The 20,042-nt window shown below is 46.6% G+C and overlaps 1 protein-coding gene across 1 annotated transcript in view; it reads left to right on the top strand.

Annotated features, from left to right (window-relative positions):
* The window catches only part of EVI5L (ecotropic viral integration site 5 like), a 1,294,704-nt gene that overhangs the window by 1,255,821 nt on the left and 18,841 nt on the right, over window positions 1-20,042 (top strand). The window contains exons 18-19 of the mRNA XM_086928161.1: window positions 6-152; window positions 16,501-16,596. Of these exons, the coding sequence (XP_086784287.1) occupies window positions 6-152; window positions 16,501-16,596 (243 nt within the window). The remainder of the gene's footprint in view (window positions 1-5; window positions 153-16,500; window positions 16,597-20,042) is intronic.

The raw sequence follows: 20,042 nt of genomic DNA, 5'->3' as shown, positions 1-20,042 counted from the left end.
TTCAGAATCAGATAAACGGCAATCTCTTGAATCGTAAGGAGCTGGAATGTCGGGAGCTGCAAGAAAAGTTGCAGTCTGCCACAGCTCAGAACAAGGGGCTGCAGACACAACTGAGTGAAGCAAAGCGGCAGCACGCTGTATCTGAGTGTAAGGTGAGTATGGGAACAGGGCTTAAATCGACTTGAGAGTAGAAAACAATGAAAAGGATGCATAGTAAGTGCAGCAAATCAAGTAACAAGCGTGTATAGTGAATACCAGAAACAGAAAGCCCAGTGTGCTAAGTTGTTACAGAAAACCGACAGCCAAATGCGCAGAGAAGTGAGGAAAGAAAGCTGGGTGACAATAGGAAAAGGGGGCACATACGAGCAAGGTAACCCTACGAAAATTAACACCAAATGCGCAGTGACTACAGAAAGCGAAGAACACAGCTACTATTGGAAATTAAGAGGTAATTGTGCAGAGTATCCTCACGAAAATAATTACCAAATGAGTAGGGTAACTTAAGGAGAGCAAATATCAAATGTGCGCGTGACTACACGAAAGTAGTGCTCAAAGAAATTTCACAACTCTCAGAAATTCTGATACTTAGGGTCACTTCAGAAAGCCATGGTCAAAATGTGTAAGATAATTTCAGTGAACCCTGAGCACCATGATTGCTTGAGACAAATATCTCAGTTCATAGTTACTATTGGGAATCAAGGGCCAAATATTGTATTGATTACAGGAAACAGCCCAATGCATTGGGCAAGAATTAGTGGAAGTCGAGGATTAGTAGAGGAAATAAAGAGCTTAATGCTGCCGGCTATGGTGACCATGGGCAAATGCATGATGTGTAGTGGAAACCAAGAGCTGAATTCAAGAAGGCTATCATAACCATTGGCAAAAGCAGGATGAGTAGAAAAAATAAAAGATAAATGCCAGGGTGGGGGCTGCAAGAACCAGTGGCAATTGCAGCATCAGTATAGGAAACCAATCACAATGTTGGTATCAGTACAGGAAACTAAGCATCAAATGCTGCATGCAACCAGGAAATCAGGTGCTGAATGCCGGGGGCTATAGGTGATATGGTCAACTGCCAACTGTACAATAATAGGACACCAAGAGCCGAATGCAGAGGGCTATGGAGACCATGAGCAGATAGAGGATCTGTTCATGGAACAAAGAAAAAAAGCTGATATCAGAACCCCTTTCAAAGGGCCACGGGGCAAGCAGGAGCTACTGGGCCAAACCGTGGGGTTTGAGGCCTTTTACTCCTGCTGTCCCAGTGCGCGATCTACTATTGATCCTGAGCAACTGGACCATTCAGCACTTGACTCTTAGTAGTAATACGAAGTCTAATGTTCTTTGTGAGGAGGTGGACACAAGTGGGGGGTGAACGCAAGCTCACAGCCCAGAATACACTCAGAAGCGGCAATAAATGATAGTGTAGTCAAATACCTGCTTTCATGAAAAAAATGGTACTTTTATATCAACACAAAGTAAAATATGACATTCGCAAACAATACACAAATCATGTATCTATTGTTTTATTGCTGGACCCCAGAGTCCCACTCCCCTCTCCCTAGCTGTACTGGTTATTCCCCATTCACTATAGGCAACATTCAGGTTAAGCCCCTGAGTCTCAGGAGTACAACTCCTACTCTTATAAAGTCAAAAGTGTTCCACTGCCGAAGTGCTGTCTGGCAGGCTAGTTCTTCGATGGTCATCTGGATCGTAAATCCGCCTTGCTCGATCCAGCAGGATCCGTGTGACGCGGGTCTATGAGCATGGGCACTGAGCCTGCAGTAGCTGCCTCCGGTAAGTCTTTCACACGTGGCCCAGAATGGACAGTGGTGGGGTGTCCTAGAGTTCCTCAAAAGCAGTCCTGAAAAGGCAGCTGCTGGAGTGTTCTCTATGCTCTTCCGCTGCTGGTAAGTTTCTTGAGACCCTCCACACAGGTTGGGAGGGGGGGTGCAGTCGCAGCTTTGGCCTGCTTGGCACAGCAGCAATCTTCCTGGCAGCCCTGCCTGGTGTACAGTGTCGCCGACTTAGCTCCGTACAATGGCTAGGGCCTATCAGCACAGCAACAATCTTCACAGCGGTCCCACCGGGCATACAGAGTCACTTACTTACAGCCTGCATGCAGACGACAACTTGATTGACCCGTTTGGTGCAGCAATGTTCAAAGTCACTGCGGCCCTCCCCTGGCATGCACACAGGCAGTGACCAGATCGGTGCAGGAGCCATCTCCTCAAAGCTTGCTACAGGGAACCAGTTGCCAAGATCTCTCACTGACCTCGCGTTCTCTATGCTCCCAACACTCTCCTCTTCCTCACAGGTCACACTGGTTTTGGCAAGCAGGCAGCGATGGTGCTCTATGATCCAGGAGCAGGTGGTCTTGGAGTCCCTCTGTAATATCCCCTCACCTAGCTGGGAGACTAGCAGACCTTGGTTCTCAGTCCTGGTCATAGACAGAGCCTTGCAGAGATACTTCTCCTCGCACAACTCCCCTTCTTATAGTCCATTTCCGGACACCAAATGTGATTTAGAGTCATGAGTCTTTGACGTTTTTGTTGGGGTCTGCTTCTTTTTGAAGTTTTGAAGTGCCCTCTACTCTGTCCCCCCTTCCTCCTAAAAGCGGTCTGTCCCAGCACAGGTGACTCAGAATCTGGTAGCCCCACATCAACAGCCATGGGAATGACTAGAGGTTCACACCTGGATGTCAGCCACACCTATATATGTATCTAAAGGCTAATCCAGGGCATCAGCCCTACTCTTTAGGATTCTCTTATCAGCCCCATCTCTTTCCAGAGATGTCCCTAGGTCCCTTCCCATTGACCTCTCTCTATATCAAATAGCAAGTGTACTAAAGAGCCTGGCTGTCCCTTCCTCCAGTGTGTCCCACCCAGCTTAAAGGAAGCAGCAATCCACAAATCTGTCTGAGGGATTCCTCTCCTCATGTTCCTCCAGTTAACCCTGGGTCTCCCACAATGGAACCCAGATTCTCCAGTTTTGGGGTATCTTTCATAGATTCACATGCCTGAATCATTTCCCGTCGTCAGAGTGGGAGTCCCACGGTACATTAAAAAAGCAATAATTATGCACATAATAACCATAACATGAGTAATATAAAACCAGGAAGTAAGATAGCCAGAAACTACAATTAAAAAAACTTCCACATTTATGACTTGTCCAAACTGCAGCCAATCAGGCGACAGCAACCTCCAGAATGTTCTCCTCAGAAGCTCAGGCTCGAAGATTTTCTACCGCATGTCGTGTGAAGAAAGTCTCCCTGAGCTCTACTCAGTGCTCTTCTATTTCTTCAGGAATTCTTTCATTTCATGATGTCTTCATCTAAGAAATCTCTCTTCCGACCTTGTGAGTCATGTGGGAAGCTCCGGCTGTTTTCTGAGCACCCCCACAAAAAGTGCATTTATTGCCTGTATCCTGATCACCAGGTGAGAGACTGCAAGATCTGTAGGACCTTCCCTCAAAAAACTTTCAGAGACAGAGAAGGACGTCTACATCTGTGGCTACAGAAGATTAAAGGTCAAGGCAACCCCTTATCTGATGTGGGGAGTGTTGCCTCTGGCTCAACTATGTCCTCTAGGAAGAGAATTGCTGAGGAGGATTTGTCTTCTCCTGGGGCTAAGGTGTCGAGTAAGCAGCAAACCTCTAATGGCGCTGAATTGCCTTCCACCTCAAAAAAGGCTCCTCCACCTTCTAAAAGTAAGCCTCTGACTACTACGCCCCCAAGAAAAACTGCGAAGTCTCTGGATTCAAAACTTCCTGAGAAGGATTTACCTCAGAAAAAAGTTCAGTCGTCAACAACATCGACAACGACTTTTTTGTTGAAGAAACTCACCGTCGATGCTACGACGTCGACTGCCACCTTCTCGTCGCCGAGACCACAGATGATCATGTCGTCGGCATCATCACTGTCGACGCTGGTTTCCGTCTCCGTTAAGCCAATCTCGTCAACGAAGGAAATGAATCTACTGTCGACGATGAAAATTAGAAAGATCTTATCGACGATTGCCTCCTCTATGGCCGCCTAGTCATCGAAGACTACCTCATCGTCGAAGACTGCCTCATCGTCAACGACCGCCTCGTCGATGGTTACCTCATTGACACCAGCTCCATCGACGACTCCATCGACGGCTCCCTCGTCGACGCTACAATTATCTTCTTGCAAGGAGTTGCAAGTTTGGTCAGCGTTTATGGCCACAGCACCCTCTGCACCGTCTACGACATTTGTGCAATTGCCATAATTAACAACAGCATCTTCCTTGCTGCACATACGTGGTTCTTCATTGGAGGCCCTCTCTCCACTGCATATTTCCCCTAATAAGGTACCTCTAGTGTTACCTGAACAATAACTGGATTAAGTGGGGGATGATGAGGAGTCCAAAGAGGATGACAGATTTCGCACTGCCAGGAGCCCTTCAGAATTATTCATTAAATATCATGAGGAGGATCAGAATGACAGTCCTTCCCCAGAGACTGTGGGTCCAGCTCCGGATGCGATTCCTACCGCACAAATGCCTTTGGCTCTGTTAAACAATCTACAATTCATGTTAGATGATTATTATCGCTGTTTCCCTCCATCTGAATCGGCTTCGTCCATTCCACCGACACCTGTGCCTCAAACCTCCTTTTTGGCGTTGAGGTCACCCAGCCCACTTTCTCCAGTGCCTTCTCATCATTCCCATGATGCTCACACCTCGGACGACGATAGGGAGGAAGGAGAATTGGACGACAGATCGCTTCTTACAGAGTGTGACGATTACCTGATACAACCTCCATCTCCTTCAACTCCAGCTCCAATCGATTCTCCTCCAGTTGACATCAGAGGTTTTCATCTTCTTATGGAAAGGGCAACACAAAGGTTCCTCCTGCCTAGGAAAACAAAAAAGTATGAGTGTTTCCTTTACCACTTTAAAGATCAGCAGAGGAAGCAGGTACGGACTATCCCAATCATTGACTTCATTTGAAAAGAGGGATTGAAGGTCATGAAAGCTCCTGCTAGGGTCGCTGGCACATTATCTTGCAGGTCCACTTCTATTAGGTGGCGATTTTAATTCCATAACCGGCATTTCACTAGATAGGTCGCATCCTCCCTTGCCTGATTCCCCGATACACCGGTTGACTAAAGGGAGGCTAGACTGGCAGACACGATGGGGGCTAATCGATGCCTGGCGTACACAACACCCACAGAGCCGTGACTACTCATACTTTTCAGGCATGCATGACCTACATGTGAGACTAGACACAGTTCTATGCTCTCCAGAGGTGATGTCGACTGTAGCACGTTCTGAATATCTGACCAAAACAATATCAGATCATAACCCCTTACTGATCACGTTACAATGGATGCCTGGAGTCTCATGTGTCCCTACCTGGAAGTTACGCCCCGAAACACTAGAGGACCCACTTTTTCTGGTCACGTTGGAGGAGGGGATCATTCATTATTTTGTAGAAAACGCAGGGACAACCGAGACGAGGGCAGTAGAATGGGATGCTTTCAAGATGGTTATCAGGGGGCTCTGTATAGGAAAATATGCGGGAGTGCGGAAGGAACTCTTGAATGATTTGAATAAGGCTGATAACGCGTTGCGTGAGATAGAGCTCTTACGGCCTGGACGCCCGGAGCTCCAAGAGAAAGTTAACGCGGCGAGAGAAGGGGTGGCAACAGAAGTAGAACGATTGCGTAGTTTTGATCACAAAGCCTACACAGTGAGGGCCCATGCAGAGGGAGATAGAGCAGGAACTTTGCTGGCTTGGTTGGCCAACCCTGCAAAAAGAAGTTCCCCTATTGTGGCCTTGGACACAGAGGGAGGACAGGTGGTCTATACCCAAAACGAGATCTTGCAATGCTTCACGAATTATTATGAAGCTCTCTACAAAAGTAGGCTGGAGGCCGGAGATCCGGCCATAGACGTATTCCTCAGGGATTTACAACTACCAGTGTTGGAACAAGAACAGGCGGAAGAACTAGGGAAGGACATACACTTAGAGGAACAACGGAGTGCCATCAAGCTTATGGCCCGCAACAAAACTCCAGGATTGGATGTACTGCCCATAGAATTCTATGCGAAGTACGTTGACTTACCAGCACCCAGACTCCACGAAGTCTACAAAGAGGCAAGGGAGTTAGGACGTTTACCGCAAACTATGTGTGAAGCGTTAGTGATACCGCTGCTGAAGCCAGGGAGAGAAGGCAGGAATACAGGCTCTTACAGACCTCTGTCGATGTTAACTACTGATTATAAAATATTGAGTAGTATCTTGGCAACCCGATTGCTACAGCACATGACAGCACTAGTCCACGACGATCAAGCGGGATTCATACCGACACGAAACACCACTACGAACATTCGATGCTTGGTGCGATTGTTGGGAGAAGACCACCCAGAGGCGCAACACCCAATGCTACTATCTGTAGATATTGAAAAAGCCTTTGATAGTTTAGAATGGGCATATCTGTATAAAGTATTGGAACGATTTGGCCTGGGAGACGGGTACTTGCAATGGACGAAGGTGCTATACGCATCTGCAATGGCTAGAGTGAGGGCAGGCACACTGATATCCTCACAATATCTTGTAGAAAGGGGGACAAGACAAGGGTGCTCACTTTCCCCATTGCTATTTGCTCTGGCTGTGGAACCCCTCGCAACCGAGATAAGGAAGGGAGACCACTTTGGCGGATTGGGGAGTGAAGACGGCCAACAGTACATATCACTGTACGCAGATGACCTGCTACTATTCCTTGAAGATGCTGACAAGGCACTGACAGGAGCTCAATCAATCAATCAATCAATCACAGCATTTATAGAGCGCGCTACTCACCCGGGAGGGTCTCAAGGTGCTGGGGGGGGGGGGGGGGGGGGTGTGTATGTTACTGCTCGAACAGCCAGGTCTTGAGCTGTTTCCTGAAGGAGAGATGGTTCTCGGTTCGCCGAAGGTGGGTGGGGAGGGAGTTCCAGGTCTTGGCTGCCAGGTAGGAGAAGGATCTTCCTCCGGCGGTGGCTCTGCGGATGCGTGGTACGGTGGCGAGGGCGAGGCTGGCTGATCGTAGCTTGCGGGTGGGCGTGTAGAAGGTCATGCGGTCGTTGAGGTACTTGGGGCCCAGGTCGTGGAGAGCATTGTGTGCGTGGGTCAGGAGTCTGAACGTGATTCTCTTGCTGACGTGGAGCCAATGCAGGTCTCTCAGGTGTCTGGTGATGTGGCTGTGTCGGGGGATGTCCAGGATGAGTCGTGCGGAGGCGTTCTGGATGCGCTGGAGTCTTTTTTGAAGTTTGGCTGTGGTTCCGGCGTAGAGGGCGTTCCCGTAGTCGGCTGGTGACGAGTGCCTGGGTGACAGTCTTCCTGGTTCCGGTGGGGATCCATCTGAAGATCTTGCGGAGCATGCGCAGGGTGTTGAAGCACGAAGATGAGACGGCGTTGACTTGTCTGGTCATCGACAGGGAGGAGTCCAGGATGAAGCCCAGGTTGCGTGCGTGGTCTTTTGGCTTGGGAGCGGTGCCCAGGGCCGGGGGCCACCAGGAGTCGTCCCAGGCGGAGGGTGATGATCCCAGGATGAGGACTTCCGTCTTGTCTGAGTTCAGTTTGAGGCGGCTGCTTCTCATCCAGTCGGCGACGTCTTTCATCCCTTCGTGTAGTTTGGCTCTGGCGGTGGTGGGTTCGTTGGTGAGGGTGAGGATCAGCTGGGTGTCGTCGGCGTAGGAGATGATGATGAGGTCATGTTGGCGTGCGATGGCTGCGAGGGGGCTCATGTAGACGTTGAAGAGGGTAGAACTGAGTGAAGATCCTTGTGGTACGCCGCAGATGACTTCGGTGGCCTCGGATCTGAACGGGGGGAGGCGGACTCTCTGGGTTCTTCCGGTGAGGAACGAGATGATCCACTCCAGTGCTTTCTCTTGGATTCCGATGTTGCTGAGGCGCTTCACTAGGGTGCGGTGGCAGACTGTGTCGAGCGCCTCAGAGAGGTCCAAGAGGATGAGGGCTGCGGTCTCCCCGCTGTCGATCAGGGTTCTGATGTCGTCGGTGGCTGCGATTAGGTCGGTCTCGGTGCTGTGGTTGGCCCGAAACCCGGACTGCGAGGGGTCGAGGGATCCATTAGTCTTGAGGAAGGCGGCCAGCTGTCTGTTGACGGTCTTCTCGATGACTTTGGACGGAAAGGGAAGGAGCGAGATGGGCCGGTAGTTCTTGAGGTCGGTGGGGTCTGCCGTTGGTTTCTTCAGGAGGGCGGTAAGCTCGGCATGCTTCCAGCTCTCTGGGAAGGTGACGGTGAGGAAGGAGGAGTTGATGATGTCCCGTAGATGGGGTGCGATGATGGCGTCTGCTTTGTTGAAGACGTGGTGTGGGCAGGGGTCTGTTGGTGATCCGGAGTGGATGGAGTTCATCGTGCGGGTGGTGTCTTCGGTGTTGACCGGGGTCCAGTTGCAGAGGGTGGTGGTGGCGGGCGTTGGTTCGGCGGTAGGGTGCGTGGTCTGTGCGTCGAAGCTGTTGTGTATGTCTGCGATCTTGCTGTGGAAGAACGAGGCGAGTGAGTCGCAGAGGTCTTGCGAGGGAGTGATGTTGTTGTTTCCGGTGCTGGGGTTGGAGAACTCTTTCCATTCTTTGAGTGCCGACTTCTTGGTGGCGCGGATCAGCTGGTGATGTTTGCGGGTGGCGTGCTTGAGGGCGGTCCTATTGTCTGTGGTCTGGTCGAGCCGCCAGGCTTTCTCGAGGGTGCGGCAGTTCTTCTTGGATTCCTTGAGTTCGTTGGTGAACCAGGGGATTTTCTTGCTGCCGGTTCTGCTGGGAGGGTTCTTTAGTGGTGCGAGGTCGTCGGCGCAGGCGGTCAGCCCCTCAACGAGGTGAGAGATTGCTCTCGGACTTTGGGGAACTATCGGGATTGAAAGTCAACTGGTCTAAGACATGCTTGTTCCCAGTACGACGGGGGGAGCCACAGCCCAATAGAATACGGATGTTGCGATGGGAGCCCACTTGCATGTAATACCTAGGAGTATACATCTATCATGAGGCAGCAGACATGCTGGAAGGTAACATAGGTCGTAGTATAAGAGCCCTAAAGGGCAGTATGGCCTTTTGGGCTACCCTTCCATTGTCAGTGACGGGTCGTATAGCACTGTTAAAAATGATCGCACTCCCTAGGTTTCTGTATTATTTCAGAACATTGCCAATGTGGATACCTAACCACCTTTTTAAGCAGTTGAAATCGCTTGTAGTGTCCTTCCTCTGGGGAACGGGACGACGCAGAGTGGCACACACACCGCTTATAAGGCCTAAGATTGGGGGGGATTAGCAGTGCCAGACTTCGAGTTATATTATTTAGCGGCCCAGTTACAGATATTTACGCAAGAAGTGGCGAGAGTATTTAGAGGCCCGGAGCACAAAAGGCATGAGGATACCCCACACCATGTCCTTTCATTTATTGCTCTACAGCAGAAACTGAATATCAGGGATTTGACATTGGAAGAGTATACACTGAGACTGTGCTGGAACCGCTCTCAACGTAAAGCGGTGGTGATGCAGCCATATGCACCCGAAATTCCCCTCGGAATGGTGACTGCGTTACCGCATGGAGGGGACTCGTTGCATTTACAAAGTTGGGAAGAAGCGGGAATCCAAATGCTAGGGGATTTATTTGAAGATGGAACACTGCTTCCTAATCAGACACTCCAAGAAAGGTTTGATATACCGAGAGGGGATAACCTGTTACACACAGCAGTGACGAGGGCGATGCAAGCACACTGGCAGGAAGGGCTGCTAGAACCTAAGATAACGAAAGCCTGCCAATATGTCATGATGGCAGCTGGGACCTTTAAAGCGGTCACATGCCTGTACACCAGAATGCTCAATGAAACGATATTGCCTTTGAACACTTTGAAGAAGAAATGGGAGGTAGATGTGGGGAAAATTATTCCTGATACAACCTGGGCACAAATAATGCGGAGGGCTTGGAAAAGTGAGAGAAACGCCAGGTTCCAGCTAGTACACTTGTATATTATTCACCGAGCATACTTGACACCAGGGAAGATTAAGAAATTGTTTAATGTAGAGGAAGTGGCGTGCCCAAGATGCACGGGAGTGGGGGTGGAATTGGTGCATATGCTATGGTCCTGTCCAGAGGTGGGTCCATATTGGAAGGAAATAGGAGACACATTAAATGCCACCACAGAACAGCGGTTAGATTTTGATATGGCTGTCAGTGTATTGCACTGGTTCCCTCACACACCCAAGAATAAGATTACGAGCAAGTTTATAGATATGGGGCTTATACTGGCGAAGCGCAAAATCACAAAACACTGGAAAGCAACTGTGGGCCCCAGCACACACAGATGGAAGAATACATTTCTTAAATGGGCTAGCAGCGAAAGCACGTTACGCTATCAACAAGCGCGTAGGCTAAATAATGAGAAGATGCTGGAAGCGGCATCAGCATGGGAAGCATTGGTACAGGCACTACGTGAATATGGGACACTGGATAATGGAGTGGAATAGTTTACTGATTGAGATAGGACTTAGACCATGACAGGGCATCATGTAGGCAAACACACACTCAATCCTGAGCGTACTTATTGAGAAGATCAGACACTGCTTCTGGCGTTGGTGACGAGTCTTGGGGAGGAGGGAGGGAGAGTTGGGGGATAGATTAAAGGGTGTTGGGTTAAAACATTCGAAACCTTGTTTAAATGGAGATTCTGATAGTAAGAACTGACATATTTTATGGCATATTACCACAGGGATTGGGATAACGAGTACTTTGCAATTGTCAATGTATGTTTTGTGTAAAAAAACAATAAACTATGTTTTGGAAAAAAAATAAATGAAAGCTCCTGCTTCTGTTCCTGCAGTCCTGTCTCGCCTCGACAAAAAATATAAGGCACCAGATAACTCGCCTGCATGCCTCATAGGTCAAACAAAAGCTGACTCTGTTATTGCCCAAGCAGCACAACGACGAGCTAGAAACCCCTCCTCTCCGGTCACAGCTTCTCAGGATCAGGATGGCAGACGATTGGACGCTAATGGAAGAAAGGTTTCCGCCATGGCAGCGATGGCCATCCGTGCTACTAATTCACTGCCCATTTTAGGCCAGTACGACAGACAGTTGTGGTCGGACATCTCTCCCTACATCGACATGTTGCCAGAACCATCTAAATCGGAAGCTTTAAAGATCCTGCAAGAAGGAGAGCGTATCTCTGCTGAAATCATAGATTCGGCCATGGATGTCACATCTACAGGATTTAGATAACTAGCAGGTGCCGCAGTACTACGGCGGCAAGGCTGGATGAAATAGACATCTTTTCGCCAGGAGGTTCAGGCAAAGATAATTGATATGCGGTTTGATGGTGAGTCACTGTTTCGCCAACATGTGGATGAGGCTCTTCAGGCCATTAAGAAAGATACAGAGACAGCAAGATCTCTCGGTAATCTCCAGTTTTGGAAACCGCCCTTTTGTGGCGTTAAGGGCCGTGGATCCTTTTCTAGTCGAGGAGGCTATGACCAACAAAGGCCATACCAGTCCTTTCAAAGTAACCAACGATACCAGTCTCAACGCCAACAGTCTTACAGACAACAAAATACCTCCTATTCACCGAATAAGAGAAAGCCCTCCTATCGCGGACGGGATACTTCTAAAAAACAGTGACAGCCGCCACATGCCCCCTATTCTACCGCCTGCCCTTTTAAAAGTTGAAGAGAGAATCTCCCAATTTTACTTGAACTGGTCCGCTATAACATCAGACAAGTGGGTCCTGGACATTGTGGCCAGAGGCCAAGTTCTAGAGTTCATAAAGATTCCTCCAAACTCTCCTCCAAAAGGCCCACTTCCAGCTCATCTCAAGGAGCTTTTTTCCCAAATAAATTTGATCCTATGAAAGGGAGCGATCGAAATGGTCCCTCAATTGGAAAGAGGAACTGGGCTTTATTCAAGATTTTTACTGATAAAGAAAAAATTGGGAGAATGGCGCCCCATTCTGGATCTTTGCTCCCTCAACAAATACTTTAAAAAGTTATCCTTCCGGATGTTAAGGCTTCAATAAATCCTTCAACTCCTTTCTGCAGGGTATCACAGGGCCACCCTCAACCTACAGGACGCGAATTTCCATGTACCGATTATACCCAGACACAGAAAATTCTTGCGGTTCAGAGTGGCTGGCAGGGACTTCCTGGTCAAAGTCCTTCCTTTTGGACTAAGTTCCGCACCCCTTGTGTTTACCAAGGTTCTAGCACCGGTGGCTGAACACCTTTGTCTGGAGGGGATCTAAATTTTTCCGTACCTAGACAACTGCCTTATCAAGGCGAATTCTTTCACAGTCGCAAGCGACCAAATTCAGAGATGTTTGTCCCTCTTCCAATCTCTGGGCCTCTACATAAATCCCGAAAAGTCTCATCTCGTCCCATCGCAAAGAAAGACGTTCTTGGGAGCCACGTTAGACACTGAACTGACACACGCATTTGTCTCAAACGAAAGGCAACAAAAAAATTGCAGACTTGCCCACCTGTTGCGATCAAAAAGGTGCGTTTCAGTCCAGCAGTTAAAGTCATTTCTGAGGATGATTTATTTCCTGCATTCCTTTAGTCCCTAACTGCTGTCTCAGAATGAGACCCCTACAAGAAGAGCTCAATGACCAATGGTTGCAGGTTTCGGGGTTCTTCGACGATCTCATTCGCATCACTCCCCGGATGCGAGAAGCCTTACTCTGGTGGACTCGCAAAAGGAACGTGGAAAAGGGTGCGCATTCCTAGTGGAAGCTCCAGGTTTCACCATCACTTAATTCATCCCTCAAGGGGTGAGTAGAACACCTTCAAGTGGAACGTCCAGAAGCGGAAGTGGCATATTAAACTTCTAGAATTGCTAGCCATGTTCCTGGCCCTAAAATCTTTTCGCACCATCATTCTGGGGGCATCAGTATTAATCCGGACGGACAACACAACAAGTTTGTACTACTTGAACAAACAAGGAGGAACAAGGTCTGCTCAGCTCTCTCAACAAGCCCAACAAATTTGGGACTGGGCGATACGACACAGGATGAGCCTGTCAGAGATTCATGTTCTGGGAGTTTCCAATGTCCTGGCGGATTCCCTCAGCAGATCAACAGTATCCAAAAACGAGTGGGAGCTACATGAACCAACGTTTGATCGAATTTTTTTAGCAGTGTGGTTGTCCCAATCTAGATCTGTTTGTGACCAGTCAGACCCACAAATGCCCATTCTTCGCAAATTGGCTTCCCCACCAGAGGTCATGCGGGAATGCGTTTTCGATGAATTGGTCGCAGATCTCTGCTTACGCCTTTCCTCCGATATCGTTGGTTCCCAGGGTTCTCCGGAAAATGAAGAGAGAACCTTGTCCCCTAATTCTCATTGCTCCCAGGTGGCCTCACCAGTTCTAGTTTACCAAACTCCTCCTCTCAGAATGCCCTCCCATTCAGTTTCAACCAATACCGAACCTTCAGTCCATCCAGAAAGGACAGATCTGCCACCCAACCCTGCATCTCTGAGATTAGCGGCCTGGTGCCTGAACAGCTTGAATTCGCTCATTTATACATTCCTGCGGACTGTAAGGAAGTCTTAGCCAATGCTCAAACGCCTTCCACTATTAAGACGTACAGGCTTAAATGGAAGAGATTTTGCATGTGGTGTCAAATTGCCAATATTCATCCAATCCATGCAAAACCGGAGCAGATTCTACCATTCTTTTTGCACTTGGCAAGATCAGGCCTTTCCAATTCTACTCTGAAGGTATTCTTAGCGGCTATTTCAAGATTTTGACAAGATCGTTCCAACTCTCTTTATCCATCTAGGATCATTCAACAGTTCTTCAAGGGATTGTTTCAGATGTTTCCTCCTATCCGCCGCCCACCTCCATCCTGGCATCTTAACATGGTGCTTGCACAACTTATGCGACACCCCTTTGAACCTATTCATAGAGTGGATTTGAAGTTTGTCGTGGAAAGTGTCCCTGCTATTAGCTTTCACATAAGCTAGGAGGGTCAGTGACATTCAAGCCTTCATTATTAATCCGCCTTTCTTTCAATTCACTTCAAACTCGGTAGTGCTACATATTAACCCCAGTTTTATGCCTAAAGTACCTCCGGACTTCCATCTAAACAAGCCAATAATTTTAAAGACTTTCTTTCCTAATCCTCAATCACCTGTGGAAAGGACTTTGCATACCCTTAACATCAAGAGATGTCTCAAATTCTATTTACAACAAACTTTTACAATCCGTAAATCTGACCATCAATTTGTGACCTATGGAAGGAAATGCCAGGGACAGCCAATATCCAAACCGACCAAAGCTCATTGGATTTCTGCTGCAATTTGTTTGTCATCAGCAAGCAGGAAGACCATTACAAACAACTCCAAGAGCACATTCTACTAGAGCAGTCTCCTCCTCTACTGCTCTTTTTGCTAGTGTGCCTCTTCATCAAATCTGCAGAGCTGTAACATGGTCCAGCAGGCACACTTTTACCAAGCACTACTGTTTGGAAGCTGCCAGTAATGCAGATACGTCTGTGGGGCAAGCGGTTCTCCGTAGTCTTTTTAAGTAAGGTGAGCCTCTGTTCTTCCCGCCTCCTCTTTACTGTTCCTCAGACACATATCAGCTATGATTAATATTTATATAAACATTGCTATATATATGTGTGTGTGTGTGCGTATATATATATATAAATATATATATATATATATGCACATTATAGAGCTTCTATGTATGTTATTGCATAATGTCTCTTGTACATAGGATTATGTTACAAGTAGAATCTTACAAGCATTATTATGGATGTACTGCTTTCTACTCTGATTCAGGCATGTGAATCTATAAAAGATACCCCAATACTGGAGAAGAACAATAGTTACTTACCTGTAATCTGTGGTTCTCCAGTATTGGTATCTTACATAGATTCACATCCAACCCACCCACCTCCCCTCAGAGGCTTGTTTATGTTAATGTTAATGTTAAGCCATACTTTTTGAGCGCACGGCTACCCCGAGAGGGTGTCCCGGCGCTTTAGCAAAGAGTCCTGAAGGAACCATGAAACCAAAGGAAGACACGCTACAGTCACGATGATTACTTAGTGAAGAGCAAAGTCTTCAACTCCTTCCTAAAAGCCAGAAGGTTATTCGCTTTCCGAAGAGAAAGTGGGAGCTCGTTCCACAAGCAAGCTGCCACATGTTGGAAGGATCGGCCGCCCATCCGGGCACGTTTGACCGCAGGCACTTCCATTTTGGCCAAGTCAGCTGACCGCAGCGTCCTCCGTGGCACATAGAAAGCAATACGCTTCCTAAGATAGTTGGGACCAACAGAGTGAAGGGCTTTAAACGCCAGTGTCAGGAGTTTGAATCTGATTCTGCCAGAAATCGGTAACCAGTGCAGCCTAGCTAGTAGCGATGAGGCACTGGCTCTCCTAGGCAGGCCATAAATGGCTCTGGCCGCCGAATTACATTATGCTCTTTTGACTTTGGATCACTCTTGTGCGAGAAAATCTGAGAGCCTGAGCCTCTGAGGAGAACATTCTGGATAGTGCTGTCGCCTGTTTGGCTGCAGTTTGGACTGTATACAGGGACTTGGACACGTCATAAATGTGGAAGGTTTTTTCCTTGTAGTTTCTGGCTACTTTACTTCCTGGTTTTATGTTACCTATGTTATGGTTATTATGTGCATAATTATTACTTTTTTATGTACCGTGGGACTCCCACTCCGATGACGGGGAATGATTCAGGCACGTGAATCTATGAAAGATACCAATACTGGAGAACCACAGATTACAGGTAAATAACTATTGTTCGTATTACATGTATTGTACTATTCACAGGCACACGTACACCCAGCACATGCATATAATATACATACCCTGCACAACACTGCATTGTCTATGTATTGTACCACTCACAGGCACGCAAGCACCCGGCACCTGTATACCACACATGCACTGAGCAGCACTTCACACTGCACCACCTGGTCCAAACATGTCGCAATCCGTGATACAGGCCAATGTCATGGTGCTAAGGCATGTTCATGTTCGTCCATGACAGCAAAAATCAGCATTCGGGATCCAGATGTTATTACAGTTGGGGCACTTAGGGCAGGGGTGCACCTCCATCATCATGCAAGGGACTTTGCCGTCCCAATATATGCTGAGCACAGGAAAGCAAAGACCAAGAGAATGATGAATATAGGAAGCTAAGAGCTTGACATATCTGCAAAGTGACAACATGGAAGCCAGGGACTTAGTCCAAGAAGAGACAGTACAAGAAGAAATGTCAACCACAACAAAAACACTCAAACTAGGGTAGAGTGCAGTTGTGTAAGAGACAACAAAGTGGCAAGTGCAGGATGAGTTCAGAAAACCCAGTGCAAGGTGAATATGGGAAACTAGTACCCAATCAGACCGTACTACTGTAAATTAGAGTCGAATGCAAGGTAACTGTGAGAAATAGGGTATGTGAGTTCCAGTCAAGATTTATCCCACTTCCATGTACTTCCCACTAATTCCCTTTTTTCCTTATTAGAGTAAAGAGGAGGTGATGGCTGTACGCTTGCGAGAAGCCGACAGCATGGCTGCAGTGGCTGAAATGCGACAGAGGATAGCAGAGCTGGAAATTCAGGTAAAGGTTGACACACCAGTATAAAGAGACTTCTAGATTTAAGTGAGAATAACAACAATGCTTGCTGAGAAATAGATCCAGTTCATTGAGCAGGAAATTGAATGAGATGAAGTTGACACCACCCTTATACCTGAGCTGCAGACTAAGTTTAAGGTGATAGAACATTTACGAGTTCAGGATGGCTGGAAGCAGGTTGCGGCCATTATTAACATACCTTGCATCTTTATGGCACCATCGGATCCGCAAATGACTGAGTATTGATAGTGGGAAGTCTTTTGCCTGCATAACCCACAACATAGTGTATATGAAGCCAGATACTTTCATTACCTAGAATTGCGACATGCAACTTTTAAGAATATCATACTTTTTCTATTTTGGAAAGTCTCCCGTTTGGTAACTTGGGCTCAAGTACCATATTCATAGCGGGTTGACCAGGAACAAAACATTTTAAGGTGATAGAACCCCTCAGTACTTACTTATAATAATCAGCAGCTTCTTGGAACACAGGCCTGACAACTTGGGCTCAAGTGCCACCTAACGATTGGCCCAGAATCTACTTAGTTCCCTTCTTCCATCAAAACCATCCACATTATTTAGACCTCCTTTTATTCATGTAGGAATATTTGTGGCTTTCTTGAAGAAGTCGCCCTATTCGCCCAAACGCGCGTAGAAAATAACACAACAACTTTTTTTTTATCAATCAGCCCCTACTTTAAGTTTATTACATTTGCTCTATATGTATGTTCAATGTCTGACTATAAATTTCTTTGTAGTCATTACACAATGTGGGATTTCCTTTTACATGTATATGTGTAATGTTTCACAGTAAGCTGCATGTTGTATTATTATTGTCTAGTTATATACGTTTTGCTATGTGTGTTTAAAGAAAGGCTATCATGAGAAGAAAAAATATATTAATAAAATTAATCTATTTTTCATACATTTTCTATGTACACTGAGTCTTTCAGAGTATAATCATGTTGCTATAGGCCTTGACATTTTTCTTGACCTTGGTTGCCTGGGGATGTTATTCTTCACAATGATAGAACATTTTACTGCATTGTAGGGCCTTATTAATTGTCACAAACGTTAGACTAATTCCCTGCTACTGATGGGTACCCCGGAACTCTTAATTCATAAATTCTATCCACAGAAGGTGCACAAAATGAACATGTCCTTCAAAGGCAGAATCTTCTAAATAGCCTATCGAGGATAGAAATACTATTGCAAAGCTACTCTGCAGTACCCTATTTGTAAACTGCAGCTTAAAGTTGTGTTGTATGATGGTAAAGAGAGGCATGTAAGGCATTGCATTAGCAACGTTAAAATAAAGCCGTCTCTGTCTTTAAAAAGCCTACCTTCTTCCAAATTCAGCAGTTGACCCTGACGGCCATTTCTTTTCTGCAATTATAAAAACCCTGCCTAGGAATGCTGTGGGTGTTGGTTTTCAAATTTCCATACCTTTTACAGTCAGGACTTCCATTTTTCAACATTAATCAACATTGCACCTCACTGGAAAACGTCTACCAACTTTATTTGTGTTTTCCAATATTGTTTCCTAGTCATATGCCTTTGCAAAGAAGCTTCAGACCCCCAACAAGTCTGTATGGTTTGTCTCTCAAGTTGACACTCTACTACTGAATGTGGACATTTTGTTGAAATGTCCTCAAAGACATTTAAAGATTGCAAAGGCATCAGACTGAGGTACAAGCTTGAAGACCTGAATGCCAAGAAGAAGGAAAAATCAAAAAGGGGCTTAAAAGAGAAATGTTTGTTTACTGTGATCCAACAGTACCAAAGGACCCCGGGAGAGGGAAATCCAGTGACATGAGATCCAAAAGGGAAAAATGGAGACATCAACATTTGTCTCACTACTGTCATCGTTGAAGTCGCTCAACGTGAAAGAAGTTGATATCAGCTACAGGTACAGCATTGACATGTTGGCTGTTAGGATTTGGATATATTTGCAGCTGAAGTGCCACCATTATTTGATGTCTGAAGTATTTTCCAAGTAGAAGCATCCCATTGCCGACATTACCTTCTCGATCTGCGTCAGACTACTCAATGTAAAGATATGCGTAGCCGCTGAGACGTGTATGTCTGTCAGGGCACTTGACATTGGAGCATTATGCAAGTCTAAACAAGTCGACGAGGATTTCATTATCTGCCTCATCAATAGCAGAGGTTTCTTCACTAGTGAAGTGACTCAGGTTGTTCTTACACCAGATGCAAAGCTAGCATCACTTGAACCTTTATCTTTTAGAATGCATGTGGAGGATCCAGTACAGATGTCTTTGAGAACATTAAACTTGCAGCCACCAGTGACACTGAAAATTATGGTTTCAAGACCAAATTCCATGTCACCTACCATCAAAAGGCCTCCCGAGAAGTCACCTTTGAAATATCCACTTCAAGGGGCAAATTCACCTCAGCTGCCGCAGGATAGTCCTCTTAGGACATTCATCAGCCACAGAAGCATAGATGTGAAAGGTCACCTTCCCGATCTCCTTTAAGTTCGACTGGATGGAAAATGGACACTTCTTATTGAATTCCCACATCCTTTACTGGCTTGCCAGCTACAGTGCCTCCAGTGAATGACTTCACCACATTGCAAAATGTCTTAGCCAGTGGCACCCCAAAACTGAGCAATCCTGTAGTATCTCCACACTAGATGTTGGTGTAACTGTGGAGACTCTACAAGCTCCTCTGAAGCCCAGACCATTACTTCTAAAATTTGCTGGTCTCTTGAAAGCAGAAGAGATCCTAGCTTCTACTAAGGCTGCAACACCTTGCCTATGAAGAAACACAAGCCTCCAGGATCTGGCATTCCTTCAGGTTGACCAAAACCATGTGACACTCGTTTATAGCATCAGCAATAAGAAAACACCATTCTTGAGCTCCAGAAATATTTTCTCCCCCGAAAAAAGGAAAGCAAACAAGTGGACACTTCAGGGCTATAGATCTGTTGTACTGCTACGACTGCCTTTACAGTTGCAGGTGCTACAGCACTCGTAGGGAGACATGATTGGGGCTTTGCAAAAGTTTACAGAACTCTGCAGAAGAGCTGTCTAGAAAAAAATGATAGAATTTCACTTAGGTAATACAGGTAGGCCTACTGATTTTGAATCTGATAATACTTGCTTGAATTGACTCTGCTGATGTGGCAGTGTAGGAGTACTGCCGTGGCATAACTTAAAGAAAGTCATAATTTCTACAGTTGACATCTCTGAAACTAGATGCACAACTAAAACTCTTTTATACGTGTCAAAATCTGGAGAGGTTGGCTGGAATACTGGGGAATTGAAACAGAGCTGGATGGAGACAAAGATGATTCACCATTAGTTACAGCCTCTCACTTGTTTAGAAGCAGGACTGTGAAATAAACAATTTGATGCAAGAAGAGTTGTTATGTTATGTTTGAAGGTGTCAGACCTACTGATATGTTG

Source organism: Lissotriton vulgaris, chromosome 1_1, assembly GCF_964263255.1.
Source record: "Lissotriton vulgaris chromosome 1_1, aLisVul1.2, whole genome shotgun sequence".
Taxonomy (NCBI): Eukaryota; Metazoa; Chordata; class Amphibia; order Caudata; family Salamandridae; genus Lissotriton; species Lissotriton vulgaris.
This window is presented reverse-complemented; position numbering and strand designations above follow the sequence as displayed.